Below are 26,006 nucleotides of genomic sequence, written 5' to 3'. Positions count from 1 at the left end.
CTATCTATCTGCTGCTGTCATTCATTCATGTCAATCTTTTCAAACATTCTGTCATGGTCCTGGGCCAGCGACCTTGACACATTCTTTCTCTCTGTCTCCCTCCCTCTACTGCCTCCTCTCCCCTTCTGACTTGTACTGTTTCGTTATGATGTGGTAGGGGTTAGAAGGTGAGGGTGTACGTCCCCCTCCTTATAGCGTAGGCCTGCAGTCTTAGTATTCATTGATCTGGCTTTACAGTTGAAAAGCCAGTCCACCCATGGGTCTGTAATACTGACACCGAGGTGTGACATCAGGGATGAGAGACATGGTCAGCGTCTGCAACCTGATGGACTGTCTAAGTACTGACTTCCTAGATGTCTTCTGGGAGCTTAGTAAACACAGCACAGTTGTGGCAGTTAACAGTGGCAGTGTAGTTAACAGTGTAGGAATTTTTTACTAGTCTCTAATCTCATAAAATGACATGTTACTGTAGAACACTGGAACACAGAAAAGATCAGATGTTTAAACTGAAAAAACTCCCATTGATGGGAATATCCCAAATTCAAAATCTGATCATTTTGAATTTCAATTTGAGGCAACACATCTCAGAAATGTTGGGACATGGCCATGTTTACCACTCTAAACATTCCACGTCTGGAAACAGAGGCGATGAGTTGGTAGATTTTTTTGGGAGAGAAATGTTGTCCCATTCTTGCGTGATAGAGGATTCCAGTTGTTCAACAGTCCCGCATCTTTTTGTAGAAATGTTTTTGTTCCATGATGCTTAAAATGTTTTTAATTGGTGAAAGGTCTTTTACAAAAAAGCCCTGCTTTTGTGTTATATGCATGCAGTCGATCCATTGTCTTACTGCAATATACAAAGCCTCCCCTGAAAAAGATATTGCCTGATGGAAGCATACGTTGCTCTAAAACTTATTTTTCAACACTGATGATGCCTTTCCAGATGTGCAAGCTGCTGATTCCATAGACACTAATGAACCCCAAAAGAACCAGAGATGTTGGCTGAGTACTGATAACAAGCGGGATGTTCTCTCTACTCTTTAAAAAGAATTTCAAATTTGGATTCATCTAACCACAGAACACGTTTCCACTTTGTTTCAGTCTGTTTTAAAAGAGCACTGGCACAGAGAGGTTCACATATGGCTTCTTCTTTACATGACTGAGCATTAAGCTGGATGGCACGGCACACTGTGTTCACAGACAGTGATTTATGCAAGGGTATCTGAGCCCACTGAGTAATTTCCACAGCAGAATCATTATCGTGTTTTTAATTGATCATAGTCATTAAATATTGATTGTCCCTTGTGCACAGAGACTTTTTCAGATTCTCTCAATCTGTTATTTTGTAATATAGATGGTGAGATATTGAATGTCTTCACAAGTTTATGTTAAGAAACGCCATTCTCAAAGCAGTTTTTGCAGACTGGTGAACCTCTGCCTATCTTTACTCCTGAGAAACTGCCTCTCTAAGATGCTATTAGGGAAGCATCATCTAAAGAATATAATATCATCAAGTTCAGTCATGTTACTAACCTGTTTCCAGTTAATCAAATTAGCTGTGAAATGTTTTTGCAACTATTTCTTTTAGGATCACTTAGTTTTCCATTCCATTATTTGCATTTTGGACAGCATCACAACCTTTTTTTGTCTACAAATTCCCCTGTAATATAACTTCTACAGGAAAAAAGAAAGTGAGAAATCACACATGGGAAATTTCTTTTATGAAGATTACTTTGAAAGGCACTGTACAGGCAAATTTCCTTGACTTTGGACCTTTTGGAACAGATTATTTCCTTAAAATGATGCTGTTAAAATATTTCTCAAGGACAAGCACAAAACATTGTTACTGTTCATTGAATTGTAAGCTTCACTCTACAGTTGAAACGGATTCAGTGACTTGTTTCAATAATTATTTTAAATGACAGAGCGATCTGTAAACTCACACTTTCTGCATATTTCTGCACATTAGAAATGGAATTTAAATAATCTTTGTCCGCATGAAAAGTTGATTACTGTTGAAAAATCTGTGGTTTCTTTTATTATCTTCCTTTCACCCACATGGATGTGATTAGTGGTCCAAAAATATTCCCACAGGGACAGCAAGCCAAAAATGTTTAAACCATAGTAACTACTCATGCCTGAAGACAAATTTACTCATGTTACAACATGTTATGATAGCCTGCATACATTACTTTGCCTTGACCTTACGTCACTATTAGACTTTGGCATGAACACCTTCTTTAGTCTCAGCTAATTACTTTATTATTTTCACCTGGAAAGAGGACACTAAAATATTAAATGAATAATTGACCACAATTGACCAAAAACTGCACTGCATGTTTCCATGCAGTGCAGTTTTGTTTCCAGTGTTTCCAGTGCAAAATGAATGCTGTAACTGGTGCACAAACCACAGCATTTACTCCCATATGGGATTTTGGTGCTTTTTTTGTTTGCAGAGGCAGCTTTTTGTACAAAACCCTCACCGTGTCACAATCCTGCATCTCCCCGTGTCCTCTATAATAACTGTGTCAGTGCACTGGGGCATCTGTGTGTGTGAGCACACCTGTGCTTTCATGTGTCTGTCAGTGAGTCCCTGTGATTGTCACTGTGTCAGTACAGTTCTTTCTGTTCCTCTGTCTGACCAGCACCTTGTCCAATTACAGAGTCTTGCAGTGGCTTGTCTTCTTTAAGCTCCGTGTTCAGTTCCCCCAGGTGTGACATTTACTTCTGTCCCAGATCCACCTTTGTTGTCTCCTTTTCTTTAATCGTCACCAGGTCACACCTACTGTTCTTTTTTTTCTGTTTCCACTCACCTTCCCCTCTCTCCCAGGTATTATTCTAAATGTGTGCAGTACGTTTTTCAATATCATGTCCTCGATTTCCCTGCAAACACAATTCTGACATTGGTTTTGAAATATCTGCATTTCGACTTTTGCCCAGGATTACATAAGACTGATGTTGAACAACAGACTGTTGTAATGTGACTAACTGAACTCAAAGGAAATTCCTTCCTGTGTGACTGAATGCTATAAAAGTGTGTTTTCTGGACATGCTTATGATATTAGTGAACTGACTGAATTGTTTTCAGCTAAAGATCATAAAGTTGGCATTGCTTTTTCATGTGGAAGTTAACAGTTTTGTGCGACTGAACTGCACATGGAGTGGAGGAGGTTTTCATTCATTGGTCCCTAAATGCGATGAAGTCGTCCTGGACCCTTTGCAGAAAAACAGCCCCAAAGGATGATGTCGATGCCAAAGAGCAACTTCAAAGTTCTTTTTATGGTGTAGTGTGTTATCCATGGTGTTCTGGTGGACTGTGGTTCCAACTGCCTTCAGGTAATTAACAAGCTCCTCCCAGGGAGTTTGGGACTGATCCACCTTTCTCATGACCATCCTCATACCATGAGGCAAGATCTTGCTTTGAGCTTCAGGGCGACTGAGAATCACATCAACAGTCTTCTCACCAAGCCTCTTGCCGATACTCTTGTAGGCCATTTCACCCTTGTGCAGGTCTACAGTCTTGTAGCAGGGGGTCAAATAATTATTTCCCCCACAGTGTGTAGGTTTGTTTCTAATTACGATATCTTAATTTTACTCTTCACAGAGATTTAAGACATGGATTATTGTAGTGCCTCAACCTGTACTGCAAAATAAAGCAGGGTAGGATATGACATGGATGGATGGCCAGAGTGGGAAGGTAGGCATGTGTATATGCGTGTGCAAAATTTATTTAGTCTGTACATGTGTGATGAAATATTTTCTGCATTTTCATCTTCAAATCAAACTCAAACTTTCAAGCTCTAATCTCCTTACATCCTTACGTGACCTCATGCTGTTTTAATGACTGAAACAGTTTTTCATATCTATGTCAACAAACCAAATCCGTCAAAATGAGCACCAAGTGTCAAAGCATCAAGGCCATCATCAGTTCAGAAAACGGATCTTTTCAGAAGGAATGTAAATCTGACATTTAAATGATGCAATTTTTCGGTAAGGCCTGAATGATTCCATTTCCTCGCAGCTCCTATTTTCTCATGAAGATTTGATATCATCAAAATTCATCACCTTTTGAGAAATTCCCCCCTGGCAGTTTCTCAGTCCATTTCTTTTTATCTTGCCATCACAAAGGCTGTGCAGAAACAAAGTAAAAAAGGGGAAGAAACCGGCTAATTTACGCTCCTCTATCTAGATTGTAGCAGTCAGGAAGAAGAAAGAATTCAGTCATTATAAGAAGATAACCTTTAGACTGAGCTGTTTGCTTGTAGAGTAATTGTTTCATTGAAAACTCATTTCCTTTCTGAAGCTTCTCTTTGGGTTTCAAAGTTCGAATCATTTTTCTTTGTCTTAATTTCTGTCCTCCTGTCTGTCTGCTTCTACTGCTTCCATTTATTCATCTCACAGTTTTTCCTCTTTTCCTTTCCCTTTCCCATAAATTTTCTCTTTCTCTGTCACATAGTCACACATTCCCTCTATCTACTCTTCAGGCATAATTGAGCATTTTCCAGCATTTTGGTCACAGTAATAATTACACATGTCGACTCACCTTTGTCTCCTTTCTCTCTTCCCTGGTAGTTTTTACTGGCAATCTCTGTCCTTTCTCTGTCTATTCTTAGTCCATCTCTCTTTCTTAGGGTTACAGCCTTTCCACCCCTCTGCTATATCTTCTGGTAAGGGCACACAGTACTGTCTCATACCTTCTCTGTCTTGCTTAATGAAGGTTTTGATGGAAGAGGAGGAATAATTGTTGGTGTCCTCTTTCAAATTATTTTACCCATTATGATGAAAGAAACATAACAATGCTAGATGTGCTTTACCCTGTCAAGGATACCTGAGAGGGGAATTTGCCAGTCCATGTGATTTGTGGACCTGAAGCAGAAGGAGATGGGGGGGGGGGGGGGGGTTGTTTGTTTTCTTTTAGATCTATTGGGTCTATTTGGTTACAGTACAGCCATACAGTGGCTTGCAAAAGTATTCGGCCCCCTTGAAACTTTCCACATTTTGTCACATTACAGCCACAAACATGAATCAATTTCATTGGAATTCCACATGAAAGACCAACACGAAGTGGTGTACACGTGAGAAGTGGAACGAAAATCATACATGATTCCAAACATTTTTTACAAATAAATAACTGCAAAGTGGGGTGTGCGTAATTATTCAGCCCCCTTTGGTCTGAGTGCAGTCAGTTGCCCATAGACGTTGCCTGATGAGTGCTAATGACTAAATAGCGTGCACCTGTGTGTAATCTAATGTCAGTACAAATACAGCTGCTCTGTGACGGCCTCAGAGGTTGTCTAAGAGAATATTGGGAGCAACAACACCATGAAGTCCAAAGAACACACCAGACAGGTCAAGGATAAAGTTATTGAGAAATTTAAAGCAGGCTTAGGCTGCAAAAAGATTTCCCAAGCCTTGAACATCCCACGGAGCACTGTTCAAGCGATCATCCAGAAATGGAAGGAGTACGGCACAACTGTAAACCTACCAAGACAAGGCCGTCCACCTAAACTCACAGGCCGAACAAGGAGAGCACTGATCACAGATGCAGCCAAGAGGCCCATGGTGACTGTGGACGAGCTGCAGAGATCTACAGCTCAGGTGGGGGAGTCTGTCCACAGGACAACTATTAGTCGTGCGCTGCACAAAGTTGGCCTTTATGGAAGAGTGGCAAGAAGAAAGCCATTGTTAACAGAAAACCATAAGAAGTCCCGTTTGCAGTTTGCCACAAGCCATGTGGGGGACACAGCAAACATGTGGAAGAAGGTGCTCTGGTCAGATGAGACCAACATGGAACTTTTTGGCCAAAGTGCAAAACGCTGTGTGGCGGAAAACTAACACTGCACATCACTCTGAACACACCATCCCCACTGTCAAATATGGTGGTGGCAGCATCATGCTCTGGGGGTGCTTCTCTTCAGCAGGGACAGGGAAGCTGGTCAGAGTTGATGGGAAGATGGATGGAGCCAAATAGAGGGCAATCTTGGAAGAAAACCTCTTGGAGTCTGCAAAAGACTTGAGACTGGGGTGGAGGTTCACCTTCCAGCAGGACAACGACCCTAAACATAAAGCCAGGGCAACAATGGAATGGTTTAAAACAAAACATATCCATGTGTTAGAATGGCCCAGTCAAAGTCCAGATTTAATATCTCAGTCCAATCAAGCATCTGTTGGACTAGCTGGACAAACAAGTCCATCTATGGAGGCCACATCTCGCATTTTACAGGACTTAAAGGATCTGTTGCTAGTATCTTGTTGCCAGATACCACAGCACACCTTCAGAGATTGAGTGGGGTCCATGCTTCAATGGGTCAGGCTGATTTGGTAGCAAAGGGGGACCAACACAATATTAAGCAGGTGATCATAAGTATTGTGTAAATTCTTTGGCTTTCGCTGTCAATATAATCAGTACTGTGACCCACTTTGAAAGAGAGGAAATATCCACTCATAATCATAAACAAAGTGACATGAAACTCAGTTTCAAGCTCATTCTACCAGAACAACTTCTATCACAAAACCAAGGTATGAGGCCAAAATATTAGTAAAAATAGATTGAATCCAGTGTCACATTATTAAGCTCCGACTCCAGGGCTGTTGTTACAGTGGTGTTGGAGTGGGATTTGGGACTAGGAGAGGGCATGAGGCTAGATGCCTGGATCAGTGCCCTGGCTCAGTGCTAAATCCCATCACTCATCCTTATCAGCATGAAAGAGATGAGAACTGGTCTTTAGCCTCCAGCTCAGAAAACGACTGAGCAAAGTGAGAATTAAATGTTTAAACTGGAAATGAACTTTTAATGAACCAGTTCAATAAAAATGGTTTAACAGAGAGGCTGTGCTTGACAGAGGGGATATTGGTGGTATAGGAGTAATATTACAGTTTTATGCTAAAGGGGGGAATTTAAACACCAACTTGATCTCTGACTCCAATCCAAATTGCACACTTTTCCCTTTCCCACCGTCTGAGAGCTCTGAGCAGGCATCAACCTAAATGCTCAGTTTTTAAACAGATACCTACAGTTAAGGATATTTGCTGGTCATTTCTATATTCCTTTTCCCCCTTTGGCACCATTTGCTTCTGACTGGCTCTCATCTTTCTGTTTCTTTTTTCTGCATGTGTTCATATCTGTCTCATTAGCGGATGTGCCATGGTTGCCTATGGCAACTGAATGCCATCCCGTGACCTGTATCTCAGCAGTCCTCCATTCAACTAACAGCAGGAGGACCATCCCCTTCTTGCACCTGACACTCCTTTGCTAATTTGTTCCCTCTCCCCATGCCACTGCACCCTCCATCTCTTCCGTCCCACTTTTCCACTCCCCATCTATTTGCACCAATAAGAGCTGACCTTTCTTTTCCTAGAGCACTTTGAATCTTTACAGTTTTTAAAATTACAGGTACATCAGTTGTTGCCATATTCAGATAGTCAAAATAGTTTTTCTAGAACCCAAAACACAAGAATAGAAACAGGAAAACATCTGCAGCTTAAATTTAACAAAGTCCTCCAGTTGCAAACCCAGAACCTACATTTTGTGTTACACCTTCAGTAAATGAGAAGGGAGGGGGGAAAGACCTGAACTTGGGAGGCGTTCATGCAGCAGCAGCATGATGAAAATACCAAAGCAGGCCATGTAGTAGATCTGGAACTCTATCTGGGCCATATATCCGGTAAAGCAGCTTTATTTGGCTCTGTTCGGGCCAGCTGAGGCCAAAACAAAGTGTGACGGAGACAGATTAAATGCTGCAGATGATTGTAGAAATCCCATGGTGATATTCTCAGTGATTTCTCACCTGATATATCATTCAGATTTATTTTTTTTCTAGTCATCACTATAAGTTGGTGATCATTGTAAATACTGCTTATGAAAAGATTTTTTTCACCCAGCAGTCAAGTTTGTAAGCACATCCAGTGTATATATTGTATATTGTAGGGTTGTTTGTGTGGTGGATGCAGCTCAGGAGGTAGAGCAGGTCATCTACTAATCAGAAGATTGGTGGTTTGATCCCTGGCTGCTCTAGTCTGCATGCCAGATATCTTTGGGCAAGATACAACCCCGAATTTGAAACCACTTATGTAGGAGCACTGTGTAAGATTATTTATTTTTTACTTACTTGGTTAGTTGTCAGCTGTTGTGGCTGGACAAAATATTAGAGACACTCTTTAGTTAAAAAAAAAAGGTCAAAAGTTGTTTTTTTTTAACTTCAACACAATACACCCTTAAAATGCAACATAAAATGAATTTGACGCAAATATGTTTGAAGTTGGAGCTCATTATTAGAAAGGCAGCGTTGCAGTGGATTACATCATAATTCAATGCTAGAAACCATCATTTCAATTTTTTCTTGTCATTCAGTGGAAATGTTCAGAGGTACAGCATGCACGATCACGGCCCGCGATAAGAAACTTTAGAAACTTTCTCCATGAATATGTTGCATGGAGTCTATTTTACCTATTCAGACATTTGTATCATTCTGTGGGTGACATTGCAGGAAAGATGCATTATCAGTCTACCTCCCCAAACCCTTCCAATCATCCAGCACGCATGCACACACATTTGGAGTTAACGCGGCTGATAGAACATTGCACCGCTTCAATCATTTGCATCATGCTCGGCAGAGATACACATGCACATGTTTCTGACACCTGCGCTGTATAAAAAGCATCGATTTTTTTTTTAGGTGACAGGGCTATTTATAGCTTGTATTTCTTTTTTCCTTAACAAGGCTGCTGGCTGCACGAGCCGTATGCGACATTACGTGATGGCAGAGCTTCAGTTCATCCTTTGTCATTTTTTTTTTTTTTTTTTTTTTTTTTTTTTTTTAATAAATAGGACAGGGGGAATGAATGAGAGAGAGAGAGGGGGAGAGAAAGAAAGAAAACCAAAGGGGAGAAGAGACGGTGAGAAGGGGGGGGGGAAGAGAGAGAAAAAAAAAAACAAACTCCTGGGTCACCTGTATGGAGAAAAAAAAACAAACAAAACAAACAAACAAAAACAAACAGAGGAGACAGCAAACAACAAAGAGCAACATAATAATAGAGAAAACAAAGCACCATCACAATAAACTAGCTAGTCATAGATATCAGTATTTACCAGTGGCGGCTGGCCCATAGGGGGCGCTCGGGCTCCGCCCCCCCAAATGTGGAGGAGTAAAAATATATATTTTTAAAAAATTCATCAATGATAGTTTTACTATGTGTGTGCCCATATACAGCCAGGCGTATTTTAACATTTTCACCAGCTGACTCATTAAAGTTCAACCAACAAACGGTGTTTTTCTTCTTCTGGGGCGCTCGTCAAAGCGCCCTTGATATGCAGCGAAATAGCCTATCATTAAATGGTTGCCAGGGGAAAATAATAAATATTTGACCTATCAGCGTCGCTGAATTAAATGGTTTGGGGGCGCTTAAAATTGCGCCCCTGCAGAAAACGCGCGAAGATTTGCTGTTCTAGAATTTTACCTCAGTCAGTAGCCTAAGTGAGCTATAAGGTCAGAGAGAGACGATGGCAGCGGTATTGTTAACGGTTGAGGCACAGCCTCCCCCAAATTCGGTTAGATCGCTTCTAACCTACCCTTTTGCCAGAAGGACAATGGCAGAAAAACTGCAAGTTAAAGAGTTGGGACCTGACAAGCCCGAAATTCAACTAACCCAGGCAACGAAGGAGAAGTCAAAAGCATACAACAGGACTTTTTGTCGGAGTTGGTTCCAGCGCAAGTCGTGGCTGACAGGCTGTGGAACAGCTAATGCACTTTTTTGTTTCCCGTGCATACTGTTCAAAAGTGACAAGTGTGATTTGACGTGGACACAATCTGGACAAACCGACTTAAAGCACCTCTCCGAACGAATCAAGAAACATGAAAGCTCACGAGTTCATATGGACAACAGTGTAAAGCTAGCTGTGCTAGGGAAAACTAGCATAGCGGCGCAGCTAGATGATGGACATCGGATTGCTTTAAGAAGGCACAACGAAGAGGTAGATAAAAACCGTCATATTTTATCTAAAATCATCGATTGTATTAAGTTTTGTGGTGCTTTTGAGCTAGCAATGCGGGGACATGATGAAAGTGATTCCTCAGACAATCCAGGGATTTTTAGAGGTTTAGTCGACTTGATGGCATCAATTGATCACGACTTGAGGCAACACCTTGAAAATGCTACTGTATTTAAAGGCACCTCGAAAACAGTCCAGAACGAGATCCTGGATTGCATGTTGGCAGTTCTGAGAGAAAGGATCGTGGAAGAAGTAAAGGCAGCGAAGTTTTTAGCCATTCAAGCTGATGAAACCACTGACATTTCTACACACTGTCAGTTAGTCATGGTGCTAAGATACATTGACCAACGAAACCGTATTCAAGAGCGTTTTTTTGAATTCATCAAGCTACCCAATGCTTGTGCAGATGCAATAGCCAGTGCCTTATCGGAGAGGCTGCGCTTCATCCTCCCCCAGGGACAAGAGAGAAAGTTGATCGCCCAGGCCTACGATGGGGCCGCTGTAATGAGGGGTACCACTGGAGGAGTGCAGCGTAAGATACAGGACATTTATGCTAACGCTCACTACGTACATTGTTATGCCCATCAGTTAAACCTGGTAATGCAACAAGCAACCTCCCACATCCCTCAAATCAGTCACTTTTTTTCCGACATAGCAGGATTCGCTTCTTTTTTTACTAAATCGAGCAAGAGGACTGCAGTGCTTGACGAGGTGGTGGCGCACCGACTTCCAAGTGCATCGGCAACCCGTTGGAACTTCAACAGTCGTGCTGTGAATACAGTGTATGAACATAAAGACGATCTGGTGAGGTGTTTTCAGACCATCCGTAACAGTGAAGGATTTGATGCCCCTACAAAGAGAGATGCCGGTGGTTTCGTGAGAATGCTGGAAGACGAAGCTTTCTGTTTTTTCCTGGCCTTGTTTCACAAGATAATGCCACATGTAGACATGCTGTATAACCACCTACAGAAGAGAAACATCGATTCTGTCACCATCGCAGGGATCACCCAGACATTCATCAGCCGCATGCAGGCTATCAGGTAGGCATAAAAGCATAAATATGTAACCTAGAATAAATGTTAATTATCTATGCATAGATTCTATCAAATTCTCTGCATATATTCTGTGTTCTGTGACTTAAATGTTTAATGGAATTCAGATAATTTTGATTTATATCAGCCTTTGAAGTAATTTTATGAAAAATATTTGATTAAGTATATTTGATGAAGTATATTCCCAGTAATGATTTGATGTAGCCTATACCATAGGCTATTTCCTGAAATTATGGCCAGGGCCTTTATTTACTTGCACTGGTTTTCCCCCAGCCATTAAACCAGGTCCGGTTATTAATTAAATCCGGTAATTCCCGGTAATTAGAACACAACCTTTGTTTGGTTTGTGTTTGGTTAATATATCCCTATTCAGTTTTCAGAAGCCATTAATGAAACTTATGTATTGGATCAGGGAGGCACTTCCTAATCTGGTTGTGGATGAGGAGTACAGGGGACCTGTTCAAGACCCACCCACAAAGAGACGGAGAACATTGGGGGAAGACAGGCAACACCATTTGGCACTGGAGGTAAGCACTAGCTGCTTGGTCTGATTTAAATCGGATCATCAGATAAAATCTAATGACGATGCTGTCAGATGTCATTTGATATAGTGGTCATGACTGTTTTGTTTTGTTATGGACAGATTTTTTTTTTCAGAATAATGATTAACATGAGACATGTGCCAAAGTCTTACCACTGAATCTAACTCTTACCAATTATATATTATTGGATAGGTGTGCGACACCATTATGAGCCATGCCAAGGAGAGGTTTTCTTTCACCAAGCACCTTGTCAGCGCCACTCTGTTGCAAGGAGACTTGTTCCAACAACACAGCAAAAATTTTCCAGATGCAGCACTACAAACCACAGTGGAAGCCTATCCCTCATTGGACAAAGCCAGACTTAAAACAGAACTGTCCCTGATCTACGACAACGAGGAGTTTCAGAGTTGTAGTGGTGCGCTGGCGCTCTATCAGGTTCTGATGGAAAACAACCTTCAAGACACATTCACCGAAACTGTAAGTCTTCTTAACATCCTCATCACCACACCAATGACAACATCAGAATCGGAGAGGTGTTTCTCTACTTTAAAGAGGATAAAAACTTTCCTGAGAAACAATATGGCTCAGGATCGGCTCAACGCTCTGGCTATGCTGTCCATAGAGAAAAAACTCACACAAGAACTTCCTGATTTCAACACCAGGGTCATCGAGAAATTTGCCACTCAGAAAGACAGACGAGCAAAGTTCTTGTACAAATAAGAACCCTTAACCATATTTACTCTCTTTCTCCATCCCTCTCTCTTTCTCTCTTTAGCCCACCCCCCCAATCAGTTTACAGTTGTTGTTTTCAATAGTTATTTTTCATTCATTCAAAAAAAAAAAAAAAAATCTGTTCATGTTCATTTTTACAAATCTATACAAATGGCCAGAATATGGTTGTTCATTTTTACAAATCTATACAAATGGCCAGAATATGGTTGTTCATTTTAAATTTAAATTAAAATTGTGTTGTTTGATGTACTCATTAAATGGGTCATTTTAGTCGATATCATAAAAATTGCCCCCCCTGAGATTTTTTTCAGGAGCCGCCACTGGTATTTACTAAGTAATAAACGATATTGTGCAGCACGCAAGATACACAGCGCACAGTGTGCTTTGAGGCAGCAGCCAAGAAAGCTTTAGTCCGCGTCTGTGAATACCCATGTGTGCATACCTGTGTGGATCAGCATGCTTGCATTCCAAAGGTTTCTCCATGTAATGATCTGCTAGGGAGTGTGGGGGGGCCACAGCCCCGTCCTCCAGGGTGTGAAGCGGGTATGGAGGAGATCAAAACTCCAGACATCCAGAGGCCCCCAGAACACAAGAGACCATGGAAGACCAACAGAGGGGCAGCCGCGCCACTGTCCCAGTAAGAGCTGAGGAGAGTCCCAGATGAGGGCTCGCCCAGCAGCCGCGGAGCAGAAGTCAGGGGGAGTTGCAGTGACGCGCCCGTGAGCTCCGCCGGCCCCCAGCTGCGCCTGAGTGACCGAGCCCCAGGCCGAGAGGCCGGGGGCACCCCACCTCCAAAGGGGCCCGAGCGAGCCCCAGGCCCCAGGCCCCGACAAGCGGCCGCCAAGGAGTGAGCCGGTGTGTACCCGGACGCCCACCCCCAGACACAAAGAACCACCAACACACCGACACCTGAGGGAGTCCGCCACCGGCAGGGGAAGTGGTGGTGGGTGGAGATAGGCCTCCAAACCTTGGAGGGCCTGAGGTGTCCCCAGAGAGGTGGCGTCTGATACCCAACCTGACATATAGACACAGACATACAGGCACACACAGACACAAACATTCATTCCCACCCTCATGCTCTCATATGCACTCACTCCACACTCAACCAACGTGGAGACAGACATAAAGAGACGCTGTACACACAATCACACTCCCCAAGCGTACTCTACAAACCGGGTCTAGGTACCCTTGCCCCTGGAGGGGGGAACTGCACCCAGACCCAGGTGGTGTTACCCTTTTCCCTGCGGTGGGGAGAGGCAGACCACCCCGACTCCGCAGCAGCAGGGAGGCCCCACACCCCAGACCGCAGTCGGACGGCCAACTCCTCCCACTAGCCCTCCCGCTCCAGCAGGCCGCAGAGAATGGGGGTTCTGTTCTATTCTACTATTGATCGCTAGAACGTTGTCTTTTTCTGTTGTCCTCTGGGATGACTTGTTGATGTCATGGTCCAGGGCTGGTCAGGTTTTTTCTCCCTCTCCAGTCTACTTGTTTCTCTCTAATCTCGGGTGGAGTTTTGGTCGGACCCAGCTTGCTCTCTGCGAGTCTGTTTCCCAGTCTTTAGCCGACACACCTGTTTGTCAAATGTTAATTCTGTTCTATATCTAAGGACCAGTTCAAAGCTATACTTCTTGACAGATTGTCACAGAGTGATGGTGATCAGACACATCAGATTTCCTTGCTAACGTCGCTCTTAGGAAACCTGCTAGTTCTTGGCCAGCCGAAGCTTCTTTCCCAAAAGGATTACTTACCTGGAATCCTGAGCTAATCAGAAAAATGTCACTTACCTGTGCCTCATCTACCTGCACATCCTCCACCGCTTCCAGTTTAACTTCACACACTCATGCAATCGGGGTTCAGTATCTGGCCCAAGGACGCTTCAACACAATGATCAAACCTCTAACCTTCCAAGCAGTCAACAGCCCACTCTATCTCTTGAGCATCATTCATTCTGGATTCTGGAAAAGGGATCCAAGTAAGAACTCCCACCAGAATCCCAAAGCACTGTGCTCTGTGTCCTGCTGCAGAGTGAACTTTAAAAGTAAACGCGATTGGTTTTGACAGTTAAAACACCTTAGATCTATGGACCCAAGAAGTGTGCTACACATTTTCCCAACACTGGATACAGATTTAGAGGGAAAGAAAATGCTTTAAGAAAAATCCGGTTTCCATGTATTAAAGCACCTCCATCTTGTTCTCTCTTTTTTGCTCACTTCTTCACAAACTCGTGCCTGTTTACTCAGAGAGCTCCAACCTACAGACAAAGCCTCTGTCAAGTGGGATTTAACAGTGACATGGGCAGAATTGGCTGGGACTGTGAGTGACATCATTTTAAAGCAGCCCCATGAAGAGGAGGGTTATGAAAGGAGCCGAGGGAGGACAAGGAGGAGCGTGATGTGTTACACTGCGTGTGTGTGCGTGTGCAAGAGGTGGAAAGAGGGAGAAGAAAGTGTTTATGCATGTTTACATGCCCTGCCGCGTATGATTTTTGTCTCACTTTCAGCATGAGATAAGCCTGACTGATGTCTTCACAGCTGTCTAACACGTTTGTAATGACGGTTGTTATTGAGGAGGGAGAAGTACAGAGCGACCGAGAGAGCAGACAAAGACCCCCAGCGTATTTCAGGATGTGCATGATGCAAAAAAAACAAAACAGTTAGTGTAGCTGTAATGTATTCATAACCTCGCTAAATTGTATTTCACTCACTGAATGAGCTTTCAAAGAAGCTCATCTGAGAGCGAGATCAACAGGTACCGCTCAGCCAGTCGTACATCAAAGCTCCCTGCAATGAATCTGTCTCTGTTCGGCCTCCATCTGTCACTTGCACTGCATCGCCCTGTCATTCCAGCGTGCTCTAAAATTTTCACAGCCTTTCCATTCATCTACAACATTTGGGCACATTAGAGCGCTAATGTTTTTAGTAAAGTGATTTTCCTTTCTTTTTCAGAAGCAGTAGATGAAATCCAGCATACTGGCTGATTGATTTATTGACTGATTAAATTAATGGATGATGGCTGAATGGATGCCTGGACAGATGGGCAGCGGAAGCAATAAAGGTCATGCAGGAGACATGCAGTACCTGGTTAAAAGTAAAGAGGATAAAGCCTTTAACATTTAAGGGAACTGTTATAAACGGGCCGAATACCACTGTGAAACACTGAGGTTAAAATGCAGCACATTTATAATGTCAACATACACTTTTAAGCAGTCTTTAATGGCAAAAAAAAAAGTGAAATTGCTTTAGAGGTAAAATAGTTGCCATGTGCAGCTCTCCTGCTGTTACAGTTGTTGCAAATAAAGAAACCCGCTACAGCGAACAAGAATCATGTTGTCTTTGCAAATGCAATTATTAATAAAGGACTTGTTTGTGAAGAGAAGCGTGAGCAGATAGCAGCTCCCTCACCTTGACATGCTTTGTGTGTTTTTGGATTCTCTGTGCTGTGCAAACACCATATGGTCAGGATTTTTTTCAAACCAGTCAGTCATCCTGGGAACTAATCTAATGAAACAAATAGCTCTGCGCTCATGTGGGCGGCTCTAGAGGAATATGCCTCTGACCAATTTTTTATTTTTTTTACTCTAGTCCATTAGGTTAAGAAATCGGGGCATATGGTGTTGCTTGTATTTTGCCAACATTGTCTTTGAGCTGGGAAAAAGGGGGAAAGTGAGTTAAATAGTTTTTCTTTAGAGGCACATGTGTGTTGTCGTTTTGTAGCCCGGAGCGATAACTCCCTGTGTGAAACCAACCAACCAACCCCTTCCTCTCAAAATGAAATTGTTAAGGCAGACATAAGCCAGCACGTGTGATTTGACGCTGTTAGTACCCAAAACAGCTGCTTCTGTTGCTAAAACAACGTAAGATAAACAGATTTGCTATTCATATTGTGTGTATTTTTAATCTGTAAAGCAGTAGCATGCTCAGATATGAAGGTTACAATTCCCAAAAGGAAACAATTTTTTTAAAAAGGCCTTAAAACATTTTTGGCTTCAGCGAACAAGTGGATGTTTGCTGCGTTCTTTTCCCACCAATCTCTATTCTTTAAGGTACTCAGCCTGGGTTTACAGGTTGACAAAGGCCCCTCCACAAAGCTCCACTTGACCTATTTTAATCGCCTCTTGTTGGGCATTGCCAGCATGCGGTGGTCTAAGCTGACCCCCCCCCCCCCCAATCTTAGAGCGCAGGAGGGACTCAGCAGAAGAACAGACCAGATCACTGTTCTCAGAGTATAAATCCTTACACTTAATCCCCCAGGGAGGTTGTTTGTGAGCAATATCACTCTTAAGAGTATAGCAACCCCCTAAACCACTTCCCTCCTCCTGCTGCGGAGAAAACCAAACGCAAGTGTGTCGCCAGCTCTGGAGCTATCTTCCTTTTCTATTTTCTGACTTTCTCAGCTTTTCTCTTTTCTTTTGTTTTTTCTTTTCCCATCGAACATACCTCACTCACTTATTAAATCACAAATACATGTGCCTGAGCGAAAGCGCACACAGCTTGCTATCAATCTGCATCCACGTCTTTCCATGTAGCCTTTATGTCTGCCTCATTGCTCCCTCCTGGACCAAAACACACAGGCCCATAGGGAAACACAAGCACATGCAGCCACCTGCCAAATCCTGGTAAGTGGCATCACTCACTTTTATATGGCTCCTGAGTCAGCAGCTCGCTCTTTCACTCCGGCATGTGTTCAACCAGAGGCGGTCTGCGATTTCTTTTCTCCAGTCCAACTCGACATTAATCATTCTTATTCTCTCTCCCATTCTTCTCTCCTACGCCATCTAGAATTGATTCGATTTACTATTGCCAATTGTCATTTAGCCCAATTGTGAAATATAATATAAGATCTGAAAAGGTCACCTCTGTAGGTACAGTACAAATGCTGGAGGGTTCAGGTTATGTCTGTTTTTTGGCAGCCCTAAGCTTTGGTGATCAGTTTTTCTTTTAAGCTGGGGGAGGTTGCTTTGTACTGCTAAGAAAATATCAGATGTAGTCGTACAACTGATGGTTTCATACGGGTAACCTTATGAGAGGTAAAAATTAAATATTCAAACAGTAATTGCATGACATTGCATAAGACTGTGCTCCCGGACTTTCTTTGGTGTACTGACAGAACATGTACTATTACTTCTTTTGTTTATTGCTCTTCTACTATGTTGTTTACTGCTTGAACAGAAGGATTAGACCCGATCTCAATATTCTGTCTTCATCCCCTTGTTCTTAATTCCACTTAAATGCTCGTCTGAACACAAGCCAGGTCATCCCTATAGCCTACTTTCCATCTCACTTCATTAACAGTGCTGCAGCCCTTAAGTCAAATCCCCGCTGAATAGCAAATAATTGGGCATCCTCTGTGTTTTCATGGGTGAAGACGCATCGTGCTCTCATGCCGTCATGACTTCTGACCTCTGCTGCATTTTCCCCTCCTTTTGTCTTCTCACGCTGAAAAACAAAAACGCAATCATACCCAATGAAGGAGTCAACATTACAGTAACATAGTGCTGTGACAGTCCAGAGGATTTATTTACAGTAATGTGCTGTTCTTTGTGAATATTATTAACACCGCTGATGCTGATACCTTTTAGAGAAAAAGTAATGCCATAGAGGTTTTTTCTTTTTCAGTTTTGCTAGTTTTGAGCTCCACTGTGCTTCTCCAGTCTGCCCCTAGCACATCTACAAAAAATGCATTTTGCAACATGTCCCACTATATCTGATTTAGCAAATGGTCAATTACCAGAATGACAAAGTAGCCATAAAGTCATCATACAGTGATCCAGTTGCTCATGGACAGATCCCCTTCTGCCAGTACAAACACACATGGGGGAAGGTATACTTCATAAGTTTAAACTACATTTACAGCAGCTGTACAGCCAAGAACAGTGGTATAACAGTGTATAACATTCTGATATCTTCAGTCAGTATAGTGTTAAGTAGAAGTACAGAAGATTAATTTACATTATATTTTTCCCTAACCACACAAAAAAGGTAACAGCCCAGTTTCAGCACTGTTGCATTTAATGATTTTTCAGTTCAATTCAATTTTATTTATATAGCATCAAATCACAACAACAGTTGCCTCAAGGTGCTTATATTGTAAGGTAACGATAAACTTGTAGTCAAGACCACCTAAACCAAGACCAAGACAATACCAGAGGGTATCAAGACCAAGACACGACCAAGACCAAGACAGACCGAGTCAAGACAAGACAATGTCGAGACGAGACCAAGACAAAAAAGTCTTTAAACTGCAGCCAGATGCTGCTTTGTTTATGGGTGTCAGGCATCTTTATGTGTTTTGCGATGCACTTGCACAGCCCTCCTCACCACTGTCTACTGTCTCACTTACTTACTAAAAGGACAGACGCACACTCCACTTGACTGTTGCGTCTCTCACCCTCTCTGTTTTTCACATAATGATATTATCCTATATCCTCGCATGTGATTGGCCACAATATGGAGGGATTGGAGCCAGGGCTGGACTGGGACAAAAAACCGGCCCAGGCATTTTGACTAGGGACCGGCCCACCAGATATTATAGGAAAAGCCATGAAGCCTTTGAATGAAAACAAACACTGTTGTGACAGTGGTGTATGCTGTCTTGTTGGTATATGTGTGATTTCTATACATTTTACATCAGATAGAAACTTTGGTTGTAAGATACAGATAATTCTTTATTAAAAGCTAGACATTTTAAATGAGAATAAGAAAGAAAAGTATTTGTCTGTGCCCCCACTTTTCCTGTTAATGCCCTACCTGGCCCCCTGGCAAAACTTTGTTAGACCCGCCCCTGCACAGTTACCAGCTGTCAGCTACTTAGAAAAGGATCCTGGTGTTATTTGTCTCTCAGAAACCGTTCAGTTCAGTTCCATCACCTGTTCAGCTCTGATGATTCAGTAAGGACATTTCCTGGTTTTATATTCATGTTTTCCTCTCACCACATATCCAAACTGATATCAGAACCAGCAGCTTTACGTCTGTGGCTCCAGCAAACATCAGCTGATACTAGAAAGTAATATTAAATAAATTCTACCAACAGCCTATCAAGCTTAAACGTGCTGCTGTTGTTTAGCGCGACATCCGCTAGTTTCCTCTTTCTGGCGCAAAGTTATAAACAAACAAGAGAGACGGGACTTGTGTCAGAAAAGCCAATCAGCTGATCATTGATCAGTTTCATGATTGAAGTAGCAACAGGAGAGGGAGGGGAGAGAAGAAGAGAAGAAGAGGCAGCTGTGCAGCGTAAAGACGCAGAATAAATCCAGCTTGTGTTTTTTTTTTTTCATTCTAGCTGAAGTCCGGGACAAACTGTGTTTCTTTTCAGCTCAATACAAAATGCGTAATATTTTCTTTGAATACGGATTCGTCTCATATTTGTATACTCTACTAACTAACCTTATGAATAAAATAAAGTTCACTATCAGTAACATCATAGCACCCACCCAGCTGTATAGAAACTCCGTCATGCTAGCTAGAACGCAGTATGAGTTATTGTAACTGACTGTAAAAAGTCAGCACAATGAAAATAAACTCCACCTAAACTTGGTTTATATCTGAACCAGATAGACTGCAGGTCATAACTTCTTACCGGAAGTTCAGTTCACCTGACACTCGGATCAGCGGCTGTCTCGGGCCTCTCCTCTTCCTGCCTCCCCTTTCCCTCATCCACCTGCTGGCCTCTGTGGAAGCTCCGCCATAGCCACCACCAAACAACTGAGTTATTTTTAACACGCCGATGTGTAAAAACGGCCTATACCATTATAATTTTTTTTTTTTAAAAACCCATCGGCCAATAAAAACGAAAAATCACCATCGGCCCACCAGGCAAATGCCCGGTATGCCCAATGGCCAGTCCAGCTATGATTGGAGCATAGATGAGCCACTGTGTGAGAGCTGAGCAGCTAAAGGAAATTAAGTGAGGAGCCGACTCTTCTGATTCACTACAAAGTACTCTCTAAGTAGGGCTCTTAGAGCTGATGCTTTTGCGCATGACACATTATCGAACATTACGTTGTGTGTCATGGATACTGTTGACTCCAAATCTCCCGACCAATGTTGATCTAAGACAGCAAGACCGAGACAGCGAGACCAAGACAAGACCAAGACCACATAAAAGACTGGTCTCGAGACATCCAACTGTATGTCTCCCCCCCCCAAATGAAAATGCACTTTGGCTACAGTGGGAAGGAAAAACTCCCCTTTAACAGGAAAAAACCTACAGCAGAACCAAGCTCAGGGATGGGCGGCCATCTGCAACTGGCTGGGGGTGAGGGAAGAAGACAAAGACATGCTGTGGAAGAGGGATTAATAATAACTAATGATTAAATGCAGAGTGGTGTGTAAACACATAGTGTGTGAAAAACGTAAGTGAAGAACAAGTTCAAGTTCAAATTTATTCATATAGCACTTTTAAAAACAACAGGTGTTGATCAAAGTACTGTACAATAAAATGGACAAGGCAGTAAACATAAAAGAAAAACAGAATAGTGTTTTAGAAGAGAATAAAATCATAAAAAGAATATAGCATGATTAATCAAAAGCCAGAGAATAAAAATGGGTCTTTAGATGAATTTTAAAAGTATCCAGTGTTTGGGAGGACCTGACATGCAAAGGCAATGTTTTCCAAAGTTTGGGGGCAGTCACAGCAAATGCCTGGTCTCCTCTGTGTTTCAATCTGGACCTATGGGCAACCAAAAGCATTTAGTCTGCAGACCTCAAGGATCTTGGGGGAGAATACCAGGTTGACATTAAGGATTTTTCATAATGTTAAGATGCATTAAAAATCTCAGTGTAAACTTCTTTTCCAAATAAAAGACTGAGGCAGCAAAGATGTAGGGAGAAATTTCAGTATTAAAATTCCACAGCAGCATGTTTATTTGGATGGAAACACTTTCATCTGCGTACATGAAAATTAGACACAATGCATTAAGTAAATAACTGGAAATGACATTGGTGATTTGCATTTAGATGAGCAGATTTTCATCCTGTACTGATATTGTTATTATCAGCCATGTGGGGAAATAATAGCAGAGGTGAGAGAGAGCGCCGCCACTGCTGACGGAGCAAGGTTCACTGCGACATAAATAAGACCTCGTCCATTTATACACATCCCGCACAGTCACAGTCTCACACAGAGACTCCAAGAAAATAAATGGCTATTTATGAGGTGCTATTGTTAGTTAAATGGCAATGGTGAGGGAATGGGGGTTCATATGGGAATAGATGCTTGTAGCAAAAGAACAGAGTGCAGTAACTTATTATGAATTCTGATGTGTGCTGGCAATGTTGGAATTGATATATATATGCATGACTCTCTTTCAAGAAACATCTAAATCCTTAAATCCTTTTTCTAATATTTTTTTTATGTTTATTAAGTAAATGATTATTATAAAAATGAGTTGGTTGGAATATTGGAGCTATTATTGGAGCCTTTTCAAAGAAAGAAAGAAAGAAACTAAGTGATAAGCAAGTGTCAAAGTCACATTAAGCACTTCTGTTGAGTAACAAACAGTACAGACAATTCACTCGTAGTGTAAATGTTTATGGCTGTCAAGGGAAATGTCTGCAGATTCTTTGCTTCAGTAAATCTTAAGTCATCTGACTCCTATCCTGCATTTCCTCTTCAGAAATCCTAATCATCTTGTTGTATCTCTAAGATTAAGAGTTTAAGTCCTATTAGACACTACACGGATGTACAACATGGATGTACAAATCAATATTTGGTAAGCCATCTCAGGCTGTGGGAATTTTTGACGGATCTGGCTTTCTCCTCTCCTCTCCTCTCCTCTCCTCTCCTCTCCTCTCCAGAAAGAGACCTGACCTTTCACCTCTGTCTGCCTAATGATCTGACCTCTCTTTTTACCTCTCTCTGCACCATCTCTTCAGCCCTCTCTCTGCTCTCCCATGGGACCTAGTAAGTGAGGAATCAGAGGGAAGAGGGCAGACTGGGTCTGCTCTTTCCGGATGCTTTGTCCTCCTTCACCTTCACCTCTGTCCCCCTTTCCTCTCTCCCACTCTCTTTTCTATCTGCCTTCTCTCTATCATTGACAAATCTGCTTTTTGCTTCCCTACATCTACCAAAGAGGCCAATCCGAATAAGCTGTGCCTCTCACTCTTTACACTAATGTGTAAGCTGGGACCCGCTGGAGCAGGTTATGTTGAGGGAATAATGATGGCAGTTGAGGGAGAGAACTAAACTAGTAACATAGAGGCTTCATATTTACATCCAATATTACTCAAGCCATTTCAAGCCACAAATTAAAAGTTAAAGAATCGCCATGCTTTTCCCTTTAATAACCAACCTATGTTTGCACCACGACTTGATTGGTCCTGATTAAATTGTCTGCGTCAAAGTCACAGCTCAGCCTGGGGGGTGGAGTAAACAGGCCTATTAGCTGTTAACAAAGCTTCTCAGATATGAAACCATGCCTGCATTCGGTGCTAAAGCCAGTGGGAGATTATCCAGACTGCAAATACATGGGCGACTGAGATGCCCTTTGTACCATACAACAGAGGGCATTTCATGGGCAGAGCGCTGATCCCCTTACTGGTGTGCAGCTGAGGCAATGTAATCCCAAATTATTTAACCAGATTACTAGAGCATGAGAAAAATTCTGCCTTTGAATTATGTATGTGCGGGGGGTGGGGGGGGGTATGTAGCAGGATATGAGTTCCAGTGTCAGTGTGATTATGCCCCACTAAAGCCAGAAACATTCTGCAGTGGGAGATGGTCTGTGAATGATTTCAAAATGCAGGTGAAGGACGGGAGAGCACACAAATACAAATTTTCATTTCTGTCTACTTGTGTTGATGATAAATTAAAGTGCAGGTCTTCCAAACAGCTTGACATCTTGCATTAAACATATCTGAGATGCAATTATATATTAAACATGTCAACAGTGGCTGTAGTTGAAAGCCAAAACAAGCTTGGAGTAAGAATTTTATGTACTTGGCAAATACCAAGCTCTGAAACAAAGAACATCCTGGCAATTTTATTGAAAAACAGAGGTCATGCTGCCAGAAACATGAAGGCTTTTTGGCAGTGAGGTTCAATCAAACCCCACTTGTCTTTTAACCACTACAAGCTGTTTGGAAAGAAGTGCCACCAATAGGTTTGACCCAGATGAAGTTACCTGCCAAATGATTTTATTTTTCTACAAAATTTGCACTATCCGTTCATAAATCAACATCAGCTCTCAAGCAACAAAAGCAGGACAATTCTCCATCAAACAGCCGTGACACTGGTGTCTTCTCTCCTCTTTCCTGTGTCTACATATAGCTGTTAACTCTTCAGCATTAGATAGAAATGCTGGTTTTTGGCAGCTCCAGGTGTAGCCTAGCTCAGTGGATGCCCTTATCCCCGTGGCTCAGTACCAACTTTTGTGGAAGAAAGAATAAGGTCAGATGTCAGGGGATGAAAGGGTTGTGAATCCAAAACACAACTCAAGACCTGCAAATCAAGAGGCTTTCTAGATCAAGTGATGTGAACATGGTGTTTATTCCAGTCCACAGTCTGTATAATAAGATGTCCTGTCACTACATTAATGTCAAACTAAATACAGCATCATGCTCATTTCTGACAATTATCGCTCCCAGTAGAATGGGATAAAGCATTGTATGCATCTGATAAGTCACTTTAGCCTCATGATAGTGTGTTGCTTATTAGCGAGAGCCACGTGTCAGTTGAGCCTTCATAACAGGACTTGTGACGGTTATGTCCATTTTTAAAGACAATCTATTTTTTCCTCACCTATAAAAAAGGATTGATGGCAGGCTCCAGTTTTGAAAACAAAGTCAACGGGCCGATGTGAGCAGGCACTACCCTCGGTTTCTGATCAGTGGGCTGAAGGCCATCCCACCTGCTACAAACTGAAAGGCTGCATCTTTGACTGGTTGCCATTCTATCGCAGGGCCAGCACAGAGAGATACACAACCATTCGTGCTCACATTCACACCTACGGCCAATTTAGAATCACCAACGAGCACGTCTTTGGACTGTGGGAGGAAGTGGGAGTGTCCTGGAGAGAGCCCGCAGAGGCACAGGGAGAACATCCAAACTTCACATATAAAGGACCCAAATGGCCAAATAACACAAATTGCACAGTGGCAGTAATTTACAAAAATACTGAATGCCTTTTTAAAATGGTCTCTTTTTTTTTTTAACTGTCTCTGGTGATGCACATCACTTTTAAACAGTGCTTTTCATTCCATTTTCAAATAGCATGGTTTAGAAATATAGATATTTAAATAGTAATAGTAATATTGACGTTGAGAAATTTGTAGAGGATAAAGGGAAAAACAGTGCTTTAAGTTTGATATCACTGAAAGAAGCTAGTTCTTGATTTCATTTTTTTAAATCCAAGAAAATACATAGAAACAGCATCATAAATATGGATTCAAAAATCAATAATACATATCCTCTAACAGAGCACATTAAAGCAAGCTTCCTAACCTTTTCTGCTATATTGTCTGATGATGAAATGACGTCAAAATCTCATCTCTCGCCTCTCCGCCTGCAGCAGGCACCTGGCCAGCTATCGACCAGACCTCACTTGTGGTTTTTGGGTCACAAGCTGTGACAGGAAAGCAGATGACTCTCCTGTCCCATATCCAGTACTGTGCCACACACACACACACACACATGCAAGCACACACATTGATGCTCCGCGGGAAACACACAAGATTTGCTGACCACCGGATCTGTTGGCTTCCTCCGACAGCACTATCTGTCTCGTGCCAGAGAGTGGGCGCAGTGTAGAAAAGAGAAAAAGGGAAGAAAGAAAGGACAGAAAATGAAAGAAGAACGGTGGGAACGAAAAACAGAGGAAGAGAAAGCGAGCATGGTTAGAGTGAGCGCAGGCAAAGAGAGGCAGAGAGATGGGCAAAGAGACAGAGGAGGAAAGCAATCTTCTTAAAGGTCTGAAGGTCTGAGTCGGACTCACTCACCACCCTCTGGCAAAGATGAATGCACACGTTAGCTCCAGCTGTGTGTGCAGGGATGAAAGATGAACACGATTTCAGCATCGACCTCAAGGGGGGGTGAAGAAATCCGAAATTGTTAAATATAGTGTCGAAACATAACAGCATGATACTGCAGTGGAACTGCCCTGCTGCATGGTCTCACCTCAGACATTCAATGGCAGGCTGCTAGCATGCCCTCCATATCGCACTCTCTCTTCATTAAGGTAGACCTGCTGCTGCCCGATGAAATCAACGACCTTCTCCACTTCAGCGGGTGAATGTGACTCGACGCAAAGGAATCTCATCACAATGTCTGAGAACCTCTTTCATTAATCAGCGTTTATCCCAGTTGAGCAGTTCAAAGAATTTAATTCATTTTTCTGAAAATGATGTCCAAGTTCCCACTGCACAGACATACCTGGAATCTCTGGGATCATTTTAAAGGCCTGCAGACGAAATAGCCAATACTCACCTTTAACTTTGTGTGGACTCTACTAGAGATGGCACGATACCACTTTTTTATGTCCGATACCGATACCGATATCATAAATTTGGATATCTGCCGATACCGATATGAATCCGATATAGTGTTTTTTAATCAACAAAACTGTTTTTTTTTAATATCTTGCTGCATTTTGTATAAGTTCATACTCAAGTTTAAAACAACAACTACACTAAAGCTATTCTGTTATACCTGTATGCAAAAAAAAATATTTCATAGTTCAGCAATACTGATCAATCTAAT

General features: G+C 42.2%; 1 protein-coding gene across 2 annotated transcripts; it reads left to right on the top strand.

Moving 5' to 3' along the window:
• Positions 1–9,096: 9,096 nt before the first annotated feature.
• On the top strand, positions 9,097–12,633 carry LOC146688905 (zinc finger MYM-type protein 1-like). Of its 2 annotated transcripts, XM_085437236.1 has the most exons (3): positions 9,097–11,028; positions 11,453–11,567; positions 11,775–12,633. In XM_085437236.1, the coding sequence occupies exons 1-3, from the start codon at positions 9,500–9,502 to the stop codon at positions 12,300–12,302; spliced, it is 2,172 nt and encodes a 723-aa protein (XP_085293362.1). In that variant the 5' UTR covers positions 9,097–9,499; the 3' UTR covers positions 12,303–12,633. The 2 variants fall into 2 exon arrangements, 1 of the variants encoding a protein (XP_085293362.1); XR_014916084.1 differs by having other exon boundaries at positions 9,097–11,567.
• The last annotated feature ends 13,373 nt before the right edge of the window (positions 12,634–26,006 follow it).

The sequence above is a fragment of the Copadichromis virginalis genome, linkage group LG17 (assembly GCF_057382275.1).
Source record: "Copadichromis virginalis isolate Kocher_CV1m ecotype Utaka linkage group LG17, C_Virginalis_male_GT1.1, whole genome shotgun sequence".
NCBI lineage: Eukaryota > Metazoa > Chordata > Actinopteri > Cichliformes > Cichlidae > Copadichromis > Copadichromis virginalis.
Note: the sequence above shows the minus strand (reverse complement) of the source record. Positions and strands in the feature narration are given on the sequence as shown.